The 22,309-nt window shown below is 39.1% G+C and overlaps 2 protein-coding genes across 17 annotated transcripts in view; both read right to left on the bottom strand.

The window, feature by feature from the left end:
- LOC101088611 (olfactory receptor 52L1-like) overlaps positions 1–22,309 on the bottom strand; it is a 176,009-nt gene that overhangs the window by 47,103 nt on the left and 106,597 nt on the right. For 11 of the 16 annotated variants that reach the window (XM_045038840.1, XM_045038838.1, XM_045038836.1 and 8 more), the window contains one exon: positions 3,980–4,069. The exons of the other annotated variants lie outside the window; for them this stretch is intronic. The gene's annotated coding sequence lies outside the window, so the exon portion shown is untranslated. The remainder of the gene's footprint in view (positions 1–3,979; positions 4,070–22,309) is intronic. 16 annotated transcript variants of the gene reach the window in all.
- Positions 13,480–19,349, bottom strand: LOC101097517 (olfactory receptor 52L1). Its single transcript, XM_045038848.1, has one exon. The coding sequence runs from the start codon at positions 15,118–15,120 to the stop codon at positions 14,125–14,127; it is 996 nt and encodes a 331-aa protein (XP_044894783.1). The 5' UTR covers positions 15,121–19,349; the 3' UTR covers positions 13,480–14,124.

A 22,309-nucleotide genomic window follows, 5' to 3' on the forward strand; every position in this document is an offset into this window, starting at 1 on the left:
TGATTATTATAACTGTGTAGTAAGTTTGGAAGTGTGAGTCCACCAACTTTATTCTTTTTTTTAAATATTATTTAGCTCTTCTTGGTCCCTTGAATTTCCATATGAATTTTAAGATGAACCTGTCCATTTCTGCCAAAAGGCAGTTGAAATTTTGATAGGGACTTCACAGAATCTGTGGATCAATTTCAGGAGTATTGCCATCTCGATATTATCTCTTCTCATGAACAAAAGATATCTTTCCCTTTATTTAGTTTCTCTTTAATTTCTTCTAAACGTTTTGTAGTTTTCAGAGTACACATTTTGCCTTCCACTTGTTAAGTTTACTCTTAAATATTTAATTATTTCTGGTGTTAAATGAAATTGTTTTCTTATTTGAATAGTTCATTGCTAGCATAAAAAATACAAATAATTTATGTACAAATTACCTTATCTCCTTGTTTATTATTTTTTTATTACTTATAATAGCTTTTTTCTACATACAAGATCATGTCGTCTGCAAATAGAGATAGTTTTACTCCTTCCTTTACAACCAAGTGCCTTTATTTTAGTTTTTTGCCTCTGCCCTGGCTAGAACTTCAGTATGTTGAATAGAAGTGTGGGAACAGACCTCTGTATCTTATTCCCCATCTTAGAGAGAAAATCTCCAATCTTGCATCATCAAGTATAATGTTAGCTATAGGGTTTTAATAGATGGGCTTCATCAAGTTGAGGGAAGTCCCGTCTATCCCTAGTTTTTAAGTGTCTTTATCTTGAAAGAGTACTGGATTTTGTCAAATGCTTTTTCTACATCTTGAGATGATCATGTGGTTTGGGTTTATATTCCATTGATATGGTATGTTGCATTAGTTGATTTTCACCAATCTTACATTTTTTAGATAAAACACACTTGATTATAGTATATAATCATTTTTATATTTTGCTGAATTCTGCTTTCTAGTATTTTGTTGAGAATTCTTTATCTAAATATGGATTTTGAATGCTTTTTATATTGTTTCAATATACCCTGTTAATTAAACAAATGCTAACAACGTCTTGAATCAAATGACTCTCCCAAACTGCTGAGACATAGGACCCTGAAGACATAGGACCTTTACAACTGGAGTTACCACATGGCTGAGAGCCATAGAGACACATGTTGCAGAGACAAGAAGAGAGAAAGGGACTGAGCTCTACATGCCCATTTTTTTTCTCCTTTACATCAATCACTAATAATAAGATACTCCTACTCTGGAAAGTGAGTGAAGAGTGAACAGAAGCTAGAAGTGTCACAACAATGTACTATCTTGTACAAGGCACAAAACATCAAAAAGGGGAAACGTTAGTCAACTACCAATTAGGGATGTGCTTAGCTGTATAAAACACACTAGATTATAGTGGCTTAACCAAATTGGAGTTTCTTTATCTCACCACACACACACACACACACACACACACACACACACACACAGATTCAGGTAGTTGAGTTGTTATAACACTTCTACTATACCAACAAAAGGCCAGGCTTTTTCTACTTCTCTGCTCTGCCATTCAAAGCAATGACCACCATCCTCCACATTAAACTCCGGCCAAGAAGAAGAGATGGAAAAGGAAGCCTCTACAGACCTTTATGTCTGATTGGTCATAAATTAATCTGATGTTAATCTCCAATTACCAGACTCCAAAGTTGAGTATTTTTTGTTTCCCAGTCTCTATGATAATGGAAAGTTATACAAAGGTGGATTTGAATGAATGCTGAATAGCTAACACCAAGTAAAAACAGATAATATACATCATGTTCTTTTCATGCATTATTTTCAGGAAATGATAAAATAATAAGCTATCAGGAAAGTCTCAAAAATTCTAAAGAGTAAATAAGTTCCAAATATTTCTGGATCAACATGACAAATTCAGCACTCACTGCACCTCCCTACTCCCATTCCAAAACCTAACAATACTGACAAGATATTCAATAATAAATCAACCCATAACATGATACAAAACAAATGGAGAGTCATTTATGAAACAAAAAATATGAGGAAACTCCAAAAGACAAAAGACTATTGTGATAGAATTATGGAAAATAATGGGAGCCCAAAAGGTACACAGGAAAAAAACTGCTACAAAGATAATGTTGATTCAGATTCAGAGACGTCTGATACTAAAAGAAGCAGAAGGCCATGAGAAAATCAAGCTGCTGAAAAATGAGAAGCACGGGAGTAGTAGTCAAGCAGGTCTTCTATCCTGCATATATACTCCTGGACAAGGAAGTAGGCCAAAAGTCAAGAAACAGTGGTGAGTATTCCAGAATATTAAAGATTGGGTCAGAAAACAGGACAGTGACCCACATGGCTATAAACAATCATGCCCCATTAAGCATGGGGCATAAGCTCAGGCATAAATCAAGCTATCAGGACACCCTACAGTTCCTAGACAACATGATACATCAACCAAATACAACAGCATCCTCACATTGCCTACTAAGAGAAAAAACAAACAATCAATGACCAAGATGGCTAAACTTTAGAAAGTTTTTTCCGAGTATAGGCCCCTGGCCTTTGCTTTCTTAAAACACTTGTTTAAGCAAATGTGTAATTATAAATTCTTTCTCTGCCCCTTTGCAGTGTATATAAATCTCCTCTTAACCTCTGGTCAGTTTTACAACCTAGGAAATGTCTTTCTCAAGGATCTGGGAACTATCTCCTGAAATGTAAACATTGAAAGAGATGGCACCCCATCTTCCAGTCCCTGTAGAGGGCACCAGCCTAACCTCTAAGGGCACCAATTAGCAAATACAGATGGCCTAATCATAGACAAAATCATTGGTAATCCTCAGGAGTAATTCAATGTGTTAGACACATCCTATTGATTAACTTCCCACTGAAATCCTCCAATACTTTTCCACTTGCTCACCCCAGGGTTTAAACCTATTCCACCTGACAACTTGCCCCAGCTCAACCTTGCCTTTTGACAATTGAGTATCCAGACTTAATCTGTGCTCTCTTTCCCCTTGCTGGCAAAGGCATAAGAATAAAATCAACTTCCGCTTGTGCATCCTGTCCAGTACAATTTTATCTAACACCAAATACAACCAGATATTTGTACAAAATCAACAGAAGAGAGTGGCATTAAAGTTCACAAACATGTGGCACCTGGGTGGCTCAGTCAGTTGAGTGTCCAACCCTTGATTTCGGTTCAGGTCATGATCTCATGGCCATGAGATCAAGCTCCACATCAGGCTCCATGCTGAGCATGGACCCTGCTTGGAATTCTCTCTCTCCCTCTCTCTCTCTGCCCCTCCCCCACTCATGCTTTCTCTCCTAAATAAATAAATAAATAAATAAATAAATAAATAAATAATAAATAAATAAATAAACTTTTTTTTAACTTCACAAACATAACTCATGCCTGAAGAGATAGAATAAATTCAACATCAATCAAAAAAGGTCCTCTCAAGGTAACCTTCTCTATGCCAACTCCCTACTTCAAAAATCTAGTGACTCATCCCTTCACATCTAAAGCTGGTGACAAGTGCTGTTACTAACGCAACATAATTGCACTATCACTTGGGATCTTTTATTGGTGACATTTTTATAAATAGTCCCTTTGTACATAAATCTTTCTCTATTATTTTTTTTTTATTTTTTTATTTTAGAGAGAGAGCGAGCTCGCACAAGCAGGGCAGCAGCAGAGAGAGAGAATCTCAAACAGGCTCCATGTCTAGCGCAGGGCTCCATCGCAGGACTCTGGGATCATGACCTGAGCCAAAATCAAGAGTTGGGACACTCAATTGACTAAGCCACCCGGATGCCCCACTAATTACTCTAATTTGAGTGGGCCATCTGTTCCCTGTTGGGACTCTCTATAATTCAATGTTCATTCAATTAAGCAATATGGAAGTTATTAACGAAAGCAGGTTCAATGCAGCCATAGGACATATTTTTATATGGTTGTAGATTAAAACGGTGAGGAAGTGAGGGCAATATACAAAGATGACTCTTACAGGATGTGCATGCAATAGAGATTTTTTTTTGAAGTCCTTAGTCCTTGGAATCTTCAAATACTGAGGTGGAAGGTTCAGGACAGTGGAAGACTGTTGACACAGGAAAAGGGAGATACAGTCAGTTCTGCTATGTCACTTGGTTTATGTACAAACATGGTCCAACACCACTGATACATTATGAAACGATTTGAGGATAAGTGAATTTCACATTTGCCTTTGTGCAATCCAAACACAGAAACTGCATCAAGCTGAGAGTGAGCATCACAGAATACACCACACACACACACACACACACACACTGCTAACACCCACCAGCCACCTTCCCTCACTTTACAATTTTCTGTCTGATTTCAAACAAATCTCCTTTTATCACTTCACCATGACTCACAAGCTGCAGCCCTTCCATCCACGTCCACAAGCAACTTCATGTCCTTCTCAACATAAAGTGTTGTGTTCATTGTAGCATTTGTATTTCTCTTACCCTCTTAACATGTCAAATTCTGCTATAGTTTATCCTAGTTTTCGATCTTTTTTATGTATCACAACATTTTTGAGTACTATGCTAACTCTATTTTTCCATAAATCCTATGGTATCTTGTGTGGGGTTTTGCATAGCATGGTGATTTTTCAGAACTCCTGTGTCCCATTACAACAGAACTGACTACTTGCTAGACTGAGTGGAGAGGAAACCAAGCTGAGACAAGAAGAAGAAACACTTTTTATTCTAACAACTCAACCTGGCAGAGCTGTCCACCTGCAGGGCCCATGTCCTGGGCTAGGTTTGTTCCCAGAGTGGCCAAGAGAGGCCTCCAAAGTCATTGCAGGCTCCTATTGCTGGAGTGAGATGACCTGCCCCACAGGCAGTTGGGTGATACTGAGGAGTGCCATGGGGTGGGCCCAGGGGAGTCAGACTGAGACCAGGTGATTTCATGGCTATGATTTATATCCCAAACCCAGGAGTGCTCTCAGCAACAAAAGGCCCAGCACAGGCAGCAACAGCCAGGAGAGGAGAAGGAGCCCAGAAGGAAGAACCAGCCTGGGAGCATCTTCATGGCCCCTCCTGCAGTAGTAAGTAAACCAGCCACTGTCAAGTGACGGACACTGGGAGGGATCAATGGAGGCAGTCCACCTCCCCAGGGTTCTGTCCCAGTCTATGAATCTGGCTCACTGTTGAATTTCTCAATTTGCCTTTCTTTACCTTCCATTGGTCTCTCCACCTGGGAAAGGGTTAAAAGTTGTATCTGGGAATGAGGGCAAAGAGTTGGGGCTGAGCTCGGACATGGCCTTGTTGCACACGGTGAGGCTCTCCAGCCAGGGGAATATGCAAAGAAACAAACAAACCCTGACTGTCACAGTGTCAGGCATGCAGGAGGCTCTGTCAGTTTTATGAGTTTCATGATCTAGGGTAACTCCTCACACTGTACTACCCCCTTCTCCAAGCCATCTGGAATAGTCTTAGCTTGGGAGTCTAGGATCCTGAGGCTAATGAGCTGGATCTCTTAAGAACCTTCATCTCACCTTATGGTATGGTGCTAGTGGGTGCCTATAGTTGCAATGTGAAGGACAGGATTTGAAACTGACTTGAAATTCAAATCTATATCTGTCTGCTCAACTCCACAGACTATCCTCCTAAACATTATACCACTTTCAACATCCTGAAATCTTATATTGAAACTTTCCAGAATTTCTCAACAAAACTATACTTTTTCCTGCTTTTCACATTATCCTGTGTTAAGCTCTGCTGTTTGGTATCTTCATGAATTCATGCAGCTAATTAACACTACGTAAAATTAGTCACTGGATAAGTATTTTTTATTCAAATATAGTTGACACATGTCACAGGTGTAATATACATATTTACTTTTTATTATCAGCTATATGTCCAGTTCTAGATTTGTCACAGGTATAAAGGTAAATAAAGTAGTTAAGGTCCCTGCCGTCATCAAGATTCCTTTACACTAATTACACTACATTATAGTATCAGTGGCTTTCCATTTTTCATAAAATAAAACTAATTTTCTTAACATGCACTATTCAACATTACACATGAATTAAATCCATGTCAATTTTGTTCCCCATTAATGTGGTGTTACTCATAGTGTTTAGAATGTAGTAGGTTCAAAACATGTTTACCTAATTAGTGAAATCAAAGTCATATATAATCTGACTCCTTCCTATCCCTTCAATGTATTTAGAACCACATTTCTGAGTGGGTAATCATTCCAGCTGCAGACATTGTTGAATATCTCTTATGGATTTGTGATAAAGAAGTTAAAGTAAAACCAGTCAGATTCATTGTGTGATCTTTTTCTCCTTGACCTCCTGGGTCCAGCCACAGAAAAGGCAAACAGTTTGTTCAACCTAGTGTGCTGTTTATTCTCTATGTGGCTACAAATCCATTTCCTCTTTCTTTGCTCTGCTCTGTGTTCATGGAGGCTGATCTCTTCTATGTCCTGCTTCAGCTCTGTTCCCCAACCTGACTCTTGGACTTCCAGTTCAGACAACAGTAGTCACCTTTAGGACATCAAATATAGGAGGAGAGAGGGGCTGGGGTACTTATTGCTACCCCCACTTTTTGGTCTGATACAGTTCTAACCATGGTTGTGTTTCTCCCTAGCCAGAGATCCTAGTAAGAAGCCCCTCTTCCACAGCTCCACAGCCCCCCAGGTTGGAGTAATACTGCTCCCTCCCCTTCTGGGTGGCAGTGGCTAGCTCCTGAGTACTTCTTGTTGGTACTTGACCCTTGCAACACCTCAATAAATATTCCCTTTTTAAACTCCTTTCAGTTAAACCCTTTTCTAGTAGTTTCCTGTTTATACCCTGCATGATACAGTAATTGGTACCAGAAGGGGACTCAAGAACAGACCCTCAGAATAAGATTCTAGAATTTGGTTACTCACATATTTGATGAGCCTGTGGGAAATCTTATCAGCACAAAATGGAACATCAGTAAAATGTGGCACGGAGTGATATCTCAATAGTGCAAATTACCACCAATGTGGTTTAGAATGGAGGGCAGGGTGCTATGATGAAAAAGACTGTAGGATGGGCTACCTGGGTTAAAATCCCAACACAGTCATTTATAAGCTGTGTTACTTAAAAAAAATCACTTTGTGTCTCTGAGTCTCAGTTTTCTTATTTAACATGAAAATAATAATAGTTCCCCTACATCACAGGGTCCTCACGAAGGTTAAAAGAATCAATATATAAATACCACTTAGAATAGTGCTGGGCTCATATTTTAAACATAAATTAATTCCTTCATGCCCTTATATTTTCTTTCTCATAGAGGCTCTCACACACTATTTAGACTTTCCTTCAAGTTGAAATCAACTAAAAGTGTAAACCTTCACAGCTAATGCCTACCTGTCCCATTTATATATATTTTTCTCATTATACGGTCATTAGCATAAAGAGAGAGTCCAGGTCCAATCTACATTTACAGATCACATTTCTTGGAGAAAAAACACAAAGCCAGGGAGGAGAAGGAAGAAGGAAGGAGTCTGTTGGGAGTTCATATATCTGATGGTTAGTTTTATGTGTCAAGTTACCTGGGCTAAGGAATACCCAGATAGCTGGCAAAACTTTACATCTGGATGTAACTGTGAGGGTGTTTCTGGAATTGATTAGCATTTCGTTCAGTTGATTAAAAGACCCACCCTCACCAATGTGGGCCCACGTGAACCAATCTATTGAAAGCCTTAATAAAACACAAGAAGACAAAGGAAGGGGAAATCCCCTCTCATCTTGAGCTGAGATGTCAATTTCTTCCCTGCCTTTGAACATCAGAGCAACTGGAACCTCAGCCTTCAGACTCCTATACTTAGACTAGCAGCTGCTGGTCTCAGACTAGGATTTACACCAGTGCTCTCCTGCTTCTCAGGCCTTGAGACTCAGAATAAATTATACCGCCAGCTTTCCTGGTTCTCTTGCTTGCAGACAGATTGTGGGACTTATCAGCCTCCATAACCACATGAGCCAGTTCCTGTAACAAATCTCCTCTTATATCTATCTATATCCTATTACAGTAAAACCTTGGTTTGTGAGGGTAATTAGCTCTGGAAACATGCTTGTAATCCAAAGTACTGGTATATCAAAGCAAATTTTAAGACCCCTTGGCTCAGTTGTGATCATGTGACATTCTGCATCACTTACTACTTCTATTGCAAGACACTGTTTGTTTATCAGGTTTAAAATTTATTAGAAATGTTTGCTCCATCTTGTGGAACACCTGCAGAACAAGTTACTCTAAATAAATCCAAGGTTTTACTGTAGTTCCATTTCTCTGGAGAACTCTATTACAATACAGTCTCCCTTAAGGGGAGAAGCTGAGAAGGAGACATTCTTAGTTGATAATTAGGGGAAAAACATAGAAAAGAAAAAAAGGAAGGAAGGAAGGTGAGATGGAGAGAAGGGAGGGAGATAGCAAGAGAGGAAGGGGAAGAAGAAGAAGGGGGGAGGAAGAAGAGGGAGAGGAGGAGGAGGAGGAAAGAAGGAGGAAGGGAATGGAAGACAAGGAAAAAAATATTTTCTTTGAAAAAGAAAACACTATCCCTTGAGAATTCCTAAAGGCAAGCCTGCAATTAGGATGTATGGGGGTTAAAATTCACATAGTGTGTGCCCTAAAATCTAATAGGTAAATTTGTTGGGTTTTTGAGTTTAAAATTGTAACAAACAGGGGCGCCTGGGTGGCGCAGTCGGTTAAGCGTCCGACTTCAGCCAGGTCACGATCTCGCGGTCCGTGGGTCCGTGAGTTCGAGCCCCGCGTCGGGCTCTGGGCTGATGGCTCGGAGCCTGGAGCCTGTTTCCGATTCTGCGTCTCCCTCTCTCTCTGCCCCTCCCCCGTTCATGCTCTGTCTCTCTCTCTGTCTCAAAAATAAATAAAAACGTTAAAATAAATAAATAAATAAATAAATAAATAAATAAATAAATAAATAAATAAAGTTGTAACAAACCTTTATTATCCTTTTAATATTTTGTATTATCTGTATGATAACTTCTTTTTTTTTTTTTTTTTAAATTTTTTTTAACGTTTATTTATTTTTGAGACAGAGAGAGACAGAGCATGAACGGGGAGGGGCAGAGAGAGAGGGAGACACAGAATCAGAAGCAGGCTCCAGGCTCTGAGCCATCAGCCCAGAGCCCAACGCGGGGCTCGAACTCACGGACCGCGAGATCGTGACCTGAGCTGAAGTCGGACGCTTAACCGACTGAACCACCCAGGCGCCCCTGTATGATAACTTCTTAAATCACCATATTGATCTTCTGTGTTTCTCTCTTTTTCTTTTATAAGTCTTATTAGGGCTTTATTAACTTTATTAATCTTTCCAAAGAATCAACTTTGTTCTTTTGTTAATTTGATTTTCTCTATTGTTTCTCTTTTCAATTTTATTGCTTCTAGTCTTATCTTTATTAATTCCTTACTCCTGGTTACCTGGGCTTAACTTATACCCCTCTTCCTTTAAATTGTCAAGTCATCAACTTAAATAATTGTTTTTAAATCTTCATTCTTTCTATTATAAGCAGTGAAAATTATAAATTTGTCTCAATTTTTTTTTGGGGGGGGGCTGTATCCTACAACTTTTGCTATGTTACCAACAGTCAGTTTGAAATATTGTCTAACATCTTCTGTGATTCTTTTTTAAGCCATGGATTATTTAGATGTGTGCTATTTAACTTCCAAGTGCTTAGTGCTTTTCATGGCATCTTACTGTTTTCCAACTTAATTCTGTGTTTGTTAAAAGAATATATTCTGTTCTCTTGAAATTTATTGAGACATAATTTATGATGTAGCACACACACAAAAAAATATCCTGCCCCCATCCCGATGCCCTTTTTCCCACCCCACCCCCATGTCCCCATGTAACATTATCAACTTCATTCAGAACGTGAAAGGAGCCATCTGCTGCCTATTAGGGAAGAACTTTATTCTTCCACTCCACTTCCAGAAGAAGGCTTTTCTTCCTCTCACCACAAGGGGGAAATAATAGGAATGAAACTTCTGCTCTATCTTTCCCTCCTCCTCTCCCTTAATTGGTTTACCATATGGAAAGAAGGATTACTAATACAATTGCGCAGTGTGTGGGGTTAATGCATCTCAGACATAGGAAATATGTTCTGTCTGTTTCACTGCCTTCCTGGAGGATCTGTAAGTATAGCAGTGGACTCTTGTACCTTGTATTCAAGTTATCACATACACACCTGCATAAGAACACTAAGGTCTGTTTCCCTGAGAGAAAGCCCTAGAAGCCAATGATTCTTTTTACATTTTACATTCTTCCATGGCTCCGTTTATGGGGTTCCTGCAATCCTCCTTGCAGATGGCTGGGTAATTGTACTAGTAGCCCAACTTTCACATTAAATCTACACATGTCAAGGTGGGGGGAAGAAGTAGGAATGGATCTCAAGATCTAGAAGTAAGAGAATGAAATTGACAGCCTCCCCTTTGTCTTCTGGTCCCATCTATATTTTGTAGTCATGACTTACTGGAAAAGAAAGTTACTAGGTTCTAACTGTCATTACTTTGATCACCCTTTAATTCCTTGTATGCAATCTGAACTACTAAGAACAGAGGAGATAAAGAGTGAGAACATTCCTGAGCTTCTTTCTATCAAGAGTTACCCTGTCTCCCTCAAATGAGGAGCATCTAATTCTAGGATGGGAGATCTGTCCTCCTAAACAGAAAAGCACACTAAAAGTTACCAAAAAAAAAAGATAGAAAGAAAGCATTAACACCAGAGATATCAAGTTTGTGCATTCATTCTGTACCATAAATAATTATTAATAGGTTTGTTGTGTTGGGGAGTAAGTCAGGCACTTGGTATTGAGAAGTAAATGACACATAAGAGACTCATGTCTTCCTGGCATCTAGTCTAGCACATAAAATGTATGCAACACAAGTAATATCACAAGATTAAATTAAAATTGTAATAATTCTGATTCAAGATTTTGGACTGAAAACATGATTTACTTCCCACATCTGCCAATGTTTCTCTTTAATGGCTAAAGAAATATGAAAATAAGATAATTAAATACCAGTACTAGATATAGGAAAGTGTACAATTATCAGTTCAAATACTTGGAAAATTTCTGGTATTCATAAGTCACATAGGATTGGCTTCACAGAAAAACCAGAATGAAGAGGCTGCAAACCAATGTCGGTAGTTGTGTAGAGAATTATGAATTAGGGAAGGAGAAACTGGACAAGTTAAATCTTGATGCAGAGATGGGAAATGTGTTCATTAAAAGATCCAGAGAATATGCCAAGCTTAGAGTCAATGGAAATGGTGACAGAAATTGAAAGATATCCTTCATGAATTTATGAGGTCATTATTCTTGTATGGGCTGGACAACTGTATCAGTGTAGTGTTCTATGTGCACAACGTGGCTAGGACACAATCTCCCTATATAAAAAGAAGATGCTGCTGACCCCCAAACCCTGTCATTGCAGTGAGGCCAGATACAATCAAAATCAATTCCAAGGTAGGGTACTCGCTAGAAATGGACAAGACGTATGGAGAGGTAGCACCACATATCAGCATAGTATACTGTACCATCTCTGGTTCCAGGTATAAAAGCTTCTCTATTTCAGCAGAAAAAGAGGGAACTTGGTACACCTTTCATTTTCTTCTTAACGACCAGAGGGGAATTCTACCTGTTAGCACACCACAGCACAATGACCTACAGAGTCTTACAGCCAGAAAACAGGAGCTGTAACCTTCACAGCCTCTGAGGAAACTGTCACTACCTATCTAAACCAATAAGTCTCATCGATGAATAGACAGATAAAAGAATCTACAGACAGTTGAAGAACACTGGTCTCGTGGAAAGGAAGGACGATGCTAAACAAGCAGAAAAGCTAATCCTTTACAGATAGGAGTGAAAGTAGAAAAAAAATTTATAAAATATGTAGTAATATTTTTAAATGTCCTTTTTTTTAGTTTATTTATTTGAAACGGAGACAGCATGAGTGGTGGAGAGGCTGCTGACAGCCAGAGCCTATTTGGGATTTGGGGGCACCTGGGTGGTCAGTTGGTTAAGCATCCAACTTCAGCTCAGATCATGACCTCATGGCTCTTGAGTTCAAGCTCTAAGTCAGGCTCTGCGCTGACAGCTCAGAGCCTGGAGCCTGCTTTGGATTCCATGCCTCCTCTCTCTCTGCTCCTCCCCAACTCACATTCTGTCTCTGTCTCTCTTTCTCAAAAATAAATAAACATTAAAAAAAAAGATTCTCCAAATTATAGTAGGGGACTTAACCTACTAAACAAGTTTCTGTCTCAAGTTTAAGTCAGGGTTGGTAGCCCAGAGAGCATTGGGAACACAGGCTCTTCTACAGTGTTGCTCTGCCATCTTCAGTACATGTTTCCATCTTGTGACCCAAGAAGCTCTTCAGATCCCACCATCATACCCACACCCCAAGCTTCCACAAATAGTGTAAATGTGACTAGAGAACAAACAGCTACTTTGAATAACCTTCCTAAACAAAGTACTTCTAGAGCCAACATAGTTGTTTTCTAGTGAATGATATACAACATACACCACAGCCTGGGCTTCCTCAGGACAACTCACCAGAGTTCAAGTCCTGCGCCTACAACCAACGTGATGAGAACGTGTAATTGTTCCTACAATAAGAACTCATACAATTCCTCCCTAATTCACCCAAACTGAAGATTTCCTACTCAGTCTCTGTACCTGAAAACTATTTATTAGGAGTGAAATTTACCAAGAAAGGGGAAACTGGAACACTAACTCATCCATTCCCCCCTTTTGACCACTGTGGAGTCCACTGACCCCAGAGTATCCTACCTCAAGGCAGCAGTGACTTGCTTCTTCCAGAACCGAACAAAATGTGCTACTTTTTAGGAACACAAAAGTTAAGTAATATTTTAGGGCAATGTCCCACAAATAGGATACAACACACCAATTATGACAATTCTCTTGTAAGTTTAACCTAGCTCCTGTTACCAAAAGGTGGGGTGGGGATCTAATAAACATCATTCCATATCCACATTTCAGAAAGAGAAATTTCTACTCTCAAGTGGCATAACTAGTTCTATATTTGTTAATAAATATAATAATAATCTATAATTATAATAAAAATTTACCAACACCAGCTTCTAGCACGTTATAGTTATTAGATAATAATAATTACATGATTACTTTTGCTTTGTTAAATTAATATTCATAAACATACATATATTCAATACTTGGTCTTATTCCCTTCTATCCTAAGTAAAAAATATAAATGAATTTAAATATAATAAATAAAAAATATAAATAAAACTTTTTAAAAAAGAAATCCACTATATACATATATCTTTATATTTTAAAAATAGGGATCAGGGGCACCTGGGTGGCTCAGTCAGTTAAGCACCAACTTCAGAATGGGTCATGATCTTGCGGTTTGTGAGTTCCAGCCCCCGTGTCTAGCTCTGTGCTGACAGCCTGGAGCCTGCTTCAGATTCTCTGTCTCCCTCTCTCTCTGCCCTTCCCCCACTAGCACTCTGTCTCTCTCTCAAAAATAAATAAACATTTTTTTTTAATTTTAAGCAAAATAAAAAATAAAAATAGGGATTATAACATATTATTTATAGAGCCTATTACAGTATTGTCCCCCTTAGGTCTGTTTAAATAAATGAGAAACATATTGTAATACAGGTGTTTTCTCACATAGTAGACATCTCAAACGCTATGAGAGACATTCTCTTACTACAAAGAAAACCAGTGCCCTAGAGCTCCAGCTTTTTGAAAGTTCAAGACACTTTAAAACTAAAACCAGACAAAGGTTGGGACTTCCCATTCCCTTACTAGACAATGTTCCACAATCATTGGGTGAAGGCAGAAAAAATGGCATATCCAGAGCTATTATCTATTGACTTTATCTCCCAGTCCCTCACCACAAGGAGTATATAAATATTGGTATCAAGAGTAAAAAAAAAGGATGGGGAAAATAATCACAAATCCTGCTCTCCAAGTAATCCAATAAGTGATGGAGCCAAGTGCCCAGGGGTGTTCTTTGCCATGAGATAGCAGGACTGGAAGGACCCCTCACTGTGCAATGGTCTCTACCCACATAGCTTAGACCAGCCATGGACTCCAGGCAGTACCTTTGACAGGAGCCTCAGAAAATAATAACTGGGATGTGTTCAGATCCATCCTTTTAGGGAGAATACCCTGAGTACTCGCTGGCGGATCTGCTGAGTCTTCACCCCATAGACAAGAGGATTGAGTGCAGGTGGCACGAGGAGGTAGAGTGTGGCCAGAAGAACATGGACATGATGGGGTACATGGTGGCCAAAGCGGTGAGTGAGGAAGGAGAATATTCCAGGAACATAGAAGATCAGGATGACACAAATGTGAGACCCACATGTGCTAAAGGCCTTAAGTCGGGCCTCACCCCCTGGTACTTTCAGCACTGTCTGGAGGATGAAGGCATAGGAAATACCAATGGCCACGACATCTAGCCCAACCACAAGCAGGGCCACTGCCAACCCATAAGCTCGGTTCACTGTGGTTTCTGAGCAGGCAAGTTTCACCACAGCCATATGTTCACAATAGGCATGGCCTATGACCGTGGCCTGGCAGAAGATAAGTCTCCGCAACAGGATAGGGAAGGGGAGGAGGAGGAGTAACCCTCGTACCAGCACTGCCATTCCAATGCGCCCTATGATCCCTGGATGCAAGATGGTGGAATGGTGCAGAGGGTGACAAATGGCTACATAGCGATCCAGAGCCATGGCCACAAGTACACCTGACTCCATGGAAGAGAACGCATGGATGAAGAACATTTGGGTCAGGCAGACAGTGTACCCAATCTCATGGGCATGAACCAGGAGCACTGCAAGGGTTTTGGGTGCAGTGGAGGACGCCAGCACCAGGTCAATGCCAGAGAGCATGGCCAGAAAGAGGTACATAGGCTGGTGCAAGGATGGGTCAGTCCAGACGATAAAGATGATGGTGACATTGCCCATTACAGCAAAGAGATAAAGGACACTCAGCGGCATTGCTATCCAGTGCTGGCTTTCCTCTAAACCGGGGATGCCCATCAGGAAAAAAGAAGGCTGCAGTAGCCTCCAGCTGGAATTACTAAGGGCCATCGTCAATGGCTTAGAGAAGGAAGAGAGAAAAGAAACAAAAATCATGATTTCTCCATTGCTGGGGGGTTATCACAGTGTCTACCTCTGGCTACCACCTTCATGAGAAGACAGAACCTGAAAGCAAAACACAAAAGAATAAAGTGAGATACAAAGAAGAGAATCCCCTGTTCTTGAGATAATGTCTTTAAGGTGAGACATCCACATGCCTGAATTAAGATAGGTCTACTTTCATTTACAGGTAAGAGTAATCATGCTGCTTAGAGATGTCTAAACTACCATTCATTGACTTCTAATTTTGAATATCCACTTGAATGGATCTTCTGTATCACCTCTTGCCATTACTGGACACAATAAATCAGTTATTTTTTTTTAAGTATTTTCCCTCAGTTTCCACGACACAGCACTCTACTGTGTTCCTCCTATGTCCTCCATCCCAACACCTTCTCCATCTATCTGTCCACTATATGTTATTGATTCCAGGGCTTCATCCTCTCCTCCTTTCTCAGTTCTATACATTTTCTCTGATTGAGTTCATCCATTTACAATATTTAAACCACTTATATAGTCTAATATCTTCCAAATCTAGGTTTCTAATTCAAATACCTTTCTGAAATACAAATCCATTTTCCACTTATCTATACATCAATGTCTATAGCACACACTCAACATATTCAAGACTGAATCAAATTGTTTATTCTCCCTAAATACACTCTACCTCCTTTATCTTCTCTCTATAAATCACTATATCTACCTATCTAACCCAATGTAGAAACCTGAAATCATTCTTATTCATTTTTATATCTCCTTTTACTTTGTCACCACTCCTGTTGACTGAATTTCAACCCCTTTTGATCCACTCATTCTTCTCAACCCCTAGGGTCACCGCCTAGTGCATACTCCTAACGTTTATCACCTGGATTATTTCCTTAGATCCTCTGGCCTTGTCATTAACCCTTTCTTCCACACTGCATTCTTAAGGCAGAGGATTATAAAATATATCTGAAATTCAAAAGTCATCATATCACTTCTGAGATTAAAATCCTTTTGTCCTAATATCATAACTGACTGGCAAGCAAAGTTTTCAAAGGCTATCTTTTGTATTAATTTGACTTATACTTAGCACTTTTCCACACATATGTTTTGCTTGAACGATTCCAATGTTGGAATTATACGAGCACACCAATTTATTTTACATGTAACTTTAATGTATTCTTTCTTCCTCTTTTATCTGAATTGGACTTTCTCATCCCTCAAAATTCATAGGCTCTTGGCTACTGTCTTTTAGAAGGACTCATTAGCTGTATTAGGAACATACTAGTCATGTCAGAAGCACTTTATTTTGTGATCTTTTTATCTTCATCCACAGTTTTCTGTTTTACATAATTACAGAAATCTTTTCAGTGTCTTAACGGTTTGTCTTAAGAAAAGAACAATTTCTTATTAAACTTGATAATTATAAGCTGGCTGGCAGAGGCTTCACAGTACAGTGGGATAAACACAAGCTTTGTAGGCAGACAACTAAGGTTAAATTCTGCCCTTTTCATATTCTACAAATGAAACCATGGCAGGATACTTAAACTATCTGAGTATAGATTTCCTCATCTGATTGTAGAGCAAATAACACAAATCACACTTGCTTATTATAAATATTAATTAAATGATATGTATAAAGTTCTGGTATATAGATTATTCTATAAATAGTGCACAAATTTATACCTAGTTCTGTAATCGTACCATGAAAGACACATCCATTCTTGCTACTTCCCCAAGGTAGGGCCGGTGACTGTGAATAAGGTATTGGGCAGGCAAGATGTTATTACCAATTGTCAGATCCCAGAGGACACACAGACACCTCCGGACAGAGCCAAAATTAGCATCCAGATTGGCTGGGGACACACAGAGCTAAGTCAACTACCCCAGGGATAGCTGGTTGGGCAGAGAGGCAGAGCAGGGAGTGGCACATGCACCTGATCAGGTGGCCCATCTGTCCAGTGTTGGTCATCACCCCTAAGCCTGTCCACCTTGATGTCTGCCATAGGCAGCTTCATTCTCAGTGAGCTAGGAAAGCCCGCATTTCACTTTAAGCTCAGGTTTCTCATTCACACAGGTCACACTCAGAGCAATAAATTCTTTAAAGGCTAAACATGTTCATTCCTCCCATCTGCTGAGAGTGTTGGCTGCTAAAACCTCACAATTGAATCGCTCTCCCTTGGACAAAGAGCTGACTCATTCAAGATTACTTTTCCTTTCTGAGTGTAGCTCTTACCCAATAACCACTCTAAGTACAAATACAAAGACCTGAACCTCTCTCTTTTGAAGCAATACTGAAGGACCATCTCAGCCCAAGAGCAGCCCCATGGAATCAGCTCAGGCAGCTGGGGTTACAGGATCAGTTTAACTTTTTTGTATTTTCTGTCCTGTTTCCCTCACTCCCTGACAGATGTCACTCCAAAGTATACTTCACAATAAGTTTCCTGCATGCAAATCTCTGCCTCAATGTCTGTTTCTAGAGGATCCAACCTAAGTTAAATACCACCTGTCTCAGGTGACTTAAGCTTTCTGCCTCTCTTCTGAGAGACTGACAGGCCCATGAATATCAACCCCAATATCATGGCAAGTATGGGGAAAATACTGATTCTCAGAGTTCCTAATGAGATGGCTAAGACCTCCTTTATAATATCTCCCCAATATCAAGCAGACCCTTCCCTTGGTCCACCTCTGATACACCACTTATGGTCCACCTCAGTGGCCACATTCTCCTTTGGAATAATGCTTCAATTGCAGTCTTTCCATTCATCCAGCCAACATGTATTTAATTCATAGCTAGTGCAAAGCCTCATTTATTCATTAAGTCATTCAATATGTATTAAATATCTACCAGATCCATATACACTACTAGATGTGAAACAAAACAAATAATATGATAACTCTTGTCATCATGGCTCGTGACAGAGTATACATTATATATGTGATCACAGAAACCTAGTAACAGTTACAAGGGTTATAAATTAAAACTACAGTATGACAATCATATAATACTCTTATTATATGAACTTCTAATTCTAGGGAGTGCGGAAAAGCCCCCCCAACTCAAGTTAGTGACCAGAAGATTGGGTTAAAAGTGAAGGGAAGTATGGGAGTATGCTGAGGATACAGAATTTCTGAGGCGAGAAGGAAGGGAGCTTGGTTTTGCCAAAGACTTGAAAGAATCATGAAATTTGGGATGTAGTACTCAGGAACTGAGCCTGGTTCATAAGCAGAAACCATAGTAGTATTTTTAGGTCATGTTAAAGAACAGTGGAAAGTGGAGATACTGAAGATTTCAAGCACAACTTTGAGACACGATCAGAATCTCAGTATCATGCTAGGAATACATATAGGAAGAGGTAAAGCACAGATGCTAGGAGATGTGTTAGAGATACAGTGATCTCCAGAGAGGTTCAAGGATATGTTGTGAAAATGGGCAAATGAGGTAGGGATATTTGGAAGAAAGAAATCAAGAATATGAAAACAGAGTGTTCAATGGGTCATTCGCATGATTCCTGAAGTCTCACACCAGGGTAATGGGAGGCCAAAAATAGGGAAGACATTAACTTAGTCATCATTTAATGAAGAAGAGCAGCAAGGAGAGACACCAGTACCCAAGAGTGGTAGAGAATGATCTGTATGAATGACATGAACAGCAAAAGGACTAGTCCATGCTTGTTTGCTAGTCTGTTTTTCCAGGGGGAAAATCCTAAAAATTGCTTTGGGGAACAAGAACAGTGAACATACTACCAAACCAGAGTATGACAAGTGTGAGAAAATGTAATGTCCTCACTTAGAAGTATAAAATTTTTGTCAGAAAAAAATGGATATAATGAGAGAACCAGCTTCATATACATTTTGTAAAAATTAAATGAGAGACTTTATGCGCAAAGGTTTTTTTCTCAATGGTTCAAGGTACCATGCAGTAAGAGCTGAACAACAGTACCTGCTCATATCATCAAGATTTTATACTAATACAACATATTCATATGAATATTGTTTAAAATGAGTTTAGTCAAAGCACATAGAAACTCTACACTCATTGGTAATAAATGTCATTCATCCTCTTCCTCTGCAATCCTATAGCTACTGTGCATCTCCAGCAGCCCTTTCTTCCACTCCTGCCCATGAAGCAAAGTCATTTTTTTTTAATATTTTTTTTCAACGTTTATTTATTTTTGGGACAGAGAGAGACAGAGCATGAACGGGGGAGGGGCAGAGAGAGAGGGAGACACAGAATCGGAAACAGGCTCCAGGCTCTGAGCCATCAGCCCAGAGCCCGATGCGGGGCTCGAACTCACGGACCGTGAGATCGTGACCTGGCCGAAGTCGGACGCTTAACCGACTGAGCCACCCAGGCGCCCCAAAGTCATTTTTTATTGTGGTAAAATATATTTAACATAACATTTATCATTTTAACCATTTTTAGTTACAAATTCAGTGCCATTAGGTACATTCACAATACTGTATAGCCATCACCAATATCTATTTCCAGAATGTTTCCATCATCCCAAACAGGAGCTCTGTACCTGTTAAACAATCTCCATCCCTCTCTCCTCTAAGCCTTTGGCAACCTCTATGCTACTTATATCTCTATGAATTTGCCTATTCTAGGTACTTAATATAAGAGGAATCATACAATATTTGTTATTTTGTGTTTGGCTTATTTCACTTAGCATAACATTTAAGGTTCATCCATGTTGTAAGCATGTGTTAGAAATTTGTTCCTTTTAAGACTGAACACTGATGTGTGTATACTACATTTTTGTTAATCCATTCATTAGCCAATAAACACATAGGTTGTTTTCACCTTTAAGCTACTGTGAACAATGCTTCTGTGCTATCTTCTTAGTAATAATATTGAAGATTAATATTTGACTGAGGAAACATGGGACCATTGAGTATGGCATAGAGCAGAAGCCACTTAGGAAACACTGAAGCAGACTCCCTTTAGAGACCATAAGTTTAGCCCTAACCCTCCATCTACCCACTCGACAACTCAGGCCCATACTCTTCTAAAACCTGGTCATTCACAGCATCTCTAACCTGACCCAACCTATGTCCCTTTCTTGCCCCTCACTTCCCATTGAGAACTAATGTCCCTTTCTTGCCCCTCACTTCCCATTGAGAACTAATCTGTGACTTGGAACCAACATCCACCGCAGCACTGTCACATTTTATCAAACTTCCTATATTTTCAAGTTTATTTCATCATCACACCAAGAGCCTGGTAAATACTCAGCATGAGGAAGACAACAATGAAGAAAAGAAGAGAATAATGAAGAAATAAAGATAAGGAGGAAAACAAATTCTATTTTTCTGCTTGTTCTGTGTTTATACACAGCAGTGAGGTTGCCTTATTAAGAATAATCACATTCTCCAGTGCACCTGCACAGTGTCCAAAATATCACAAGTTGAAATTTTTAAAAAATGAAATAACATTTGAAACTTAAGGTAGTGTTCATCATAGTGATAGCAATAAAGACATTAGTGTTAAGAGTGATTATGACTGCAAAAAAAAGCAATTATGATTTCAATGCTAGTTTTGTGACAACTTATTTCATTTCTTCAGTAAAAAGTTACTGAGTGCCTACTGTGCCACACTTTGAGATTAATGTACTCATTTAATCCAAAATACACATATGTCAATACGACTAATGAAGAAACATGCTAGTAATGATATAATCCATTAAAATAATAAAATTCATTTATTGAGAAAACATTTATTGAGTGCCTATCATATGAGTACTATGTTAAGGATACAATGCAATTCACCATTTAGTAGAGATGGGGGACAAAGATCATTAAACCAATTATTATATATTTATTTAATATATATTTAATTAAGGTATGTTTAATTAATATATAATTAATATGTATATATTTAATTAATATGTATATATTTAATTAAATATACATATATTTAATTATGATGGATAATTAAAGAAAGATACATGGAGCTCTGAGTTCATAAAGTGACCTGGTCTATCTTATAAAACCTTCTTCAAAGAGGTGAGGTTTAGACTGAAGCTCAAGATGAGTAGGAATAACAAGGATAAAGACAGGGAGGTGCACTCCCAATAGCAAGAGCCCAGACTACCCATGGCTGGAGGAAGCATGGACACTTGGGGAACTAAAGAAGGAGACTTATGTATATTACATAGCATACCACCAACACTACATATGTTGCAAGGATACATAAATACTTAGGAACATACAACAAACACATTAAAGTGAGTGCCAATAGTAGGAACTGGAAGAGAATGGCCCAAAGAATTAGGAATCAAGACAGAAAATAAAGAATTAGAACAATAATTATTGTGTGAAATAAACTTTAACTCAAGGCTCTGCACCTAAGACTAAAAATGAAGAAATAAAAGAACAATTATCATTATTCTCAGACCTTAAAAATACATGATACTACAGGAGTCATAGAGGGCCATCCATCTCAAAAACAGAATCAAAGCACGTGAACTAAAGCACTTCTAGAATCAGATGGAATATGAATATTTTTTAAAAAGTTTCTCTCATTAACCTGAAACTCTAAAGAATCTCCATAGTTTGTCACCTTTATTTCCATGATGCCAAAATTTTACCCAAGGCCTATCCACTCCCACAGACTGCCTGTGTCAGTGTCATGGTGGGAAGTGGCCCATGTTCTCATATGTACAAATAGGCTTCCAGTTCATCTCTCCCTAATCTCCTAAGTTACTTGTTCCAGGTCCATAGATACCTTAATTATTTCTTAATTCCTTGATTCATTTATCTTCTCAACACAAGTAAATCACAAACTCTTAGAATAAAGACATATCCAAAAAATTACTTTCTTGAGATACCCCTGTCTTCCATCCCAATATCTAAACACTATATAGATTTCAGAAGAGATTTCCCAACTTTCAAACACTCAAGAAAACTTCATTTTTCTCTTGAATGTCCCCACCAAGTAAATGAACTAGGCTGTGGGGCTCCCACTCCAAAGGGGAAGACCACCGTTGCCCCTGATGTCCAGTTCATGAGAACTGCACTCAGGTGGGATCAATCTGCTTGGTCCTCAGCCTTTTAAGCAGCTGCTCCCGGATCTGCTTGGTCTTGACCCCATAGACAATGGGGTCCAGTGCAGGGGGAAAGAGCAAGTAGAGATTGGCAAGGATGACCTTAGCAGCAGAGGCTGTGGGTGGGCCAAAGCGCTGCATGACTACAGAAAGAA

Source organism: Felis catus, chromosome D1 (genome assembly GCF_018350175.1).
Source record: "Felis catus isolate Fca126 chromosome D1, F.catus_Fca126_mat1.0, whole genome shotgun sequence".
Lineage (NCBI taxonomy): Eukaryota > Metazoa > Chordata > Mammalia > Carnivora > Felidae > Felis > Felis catus.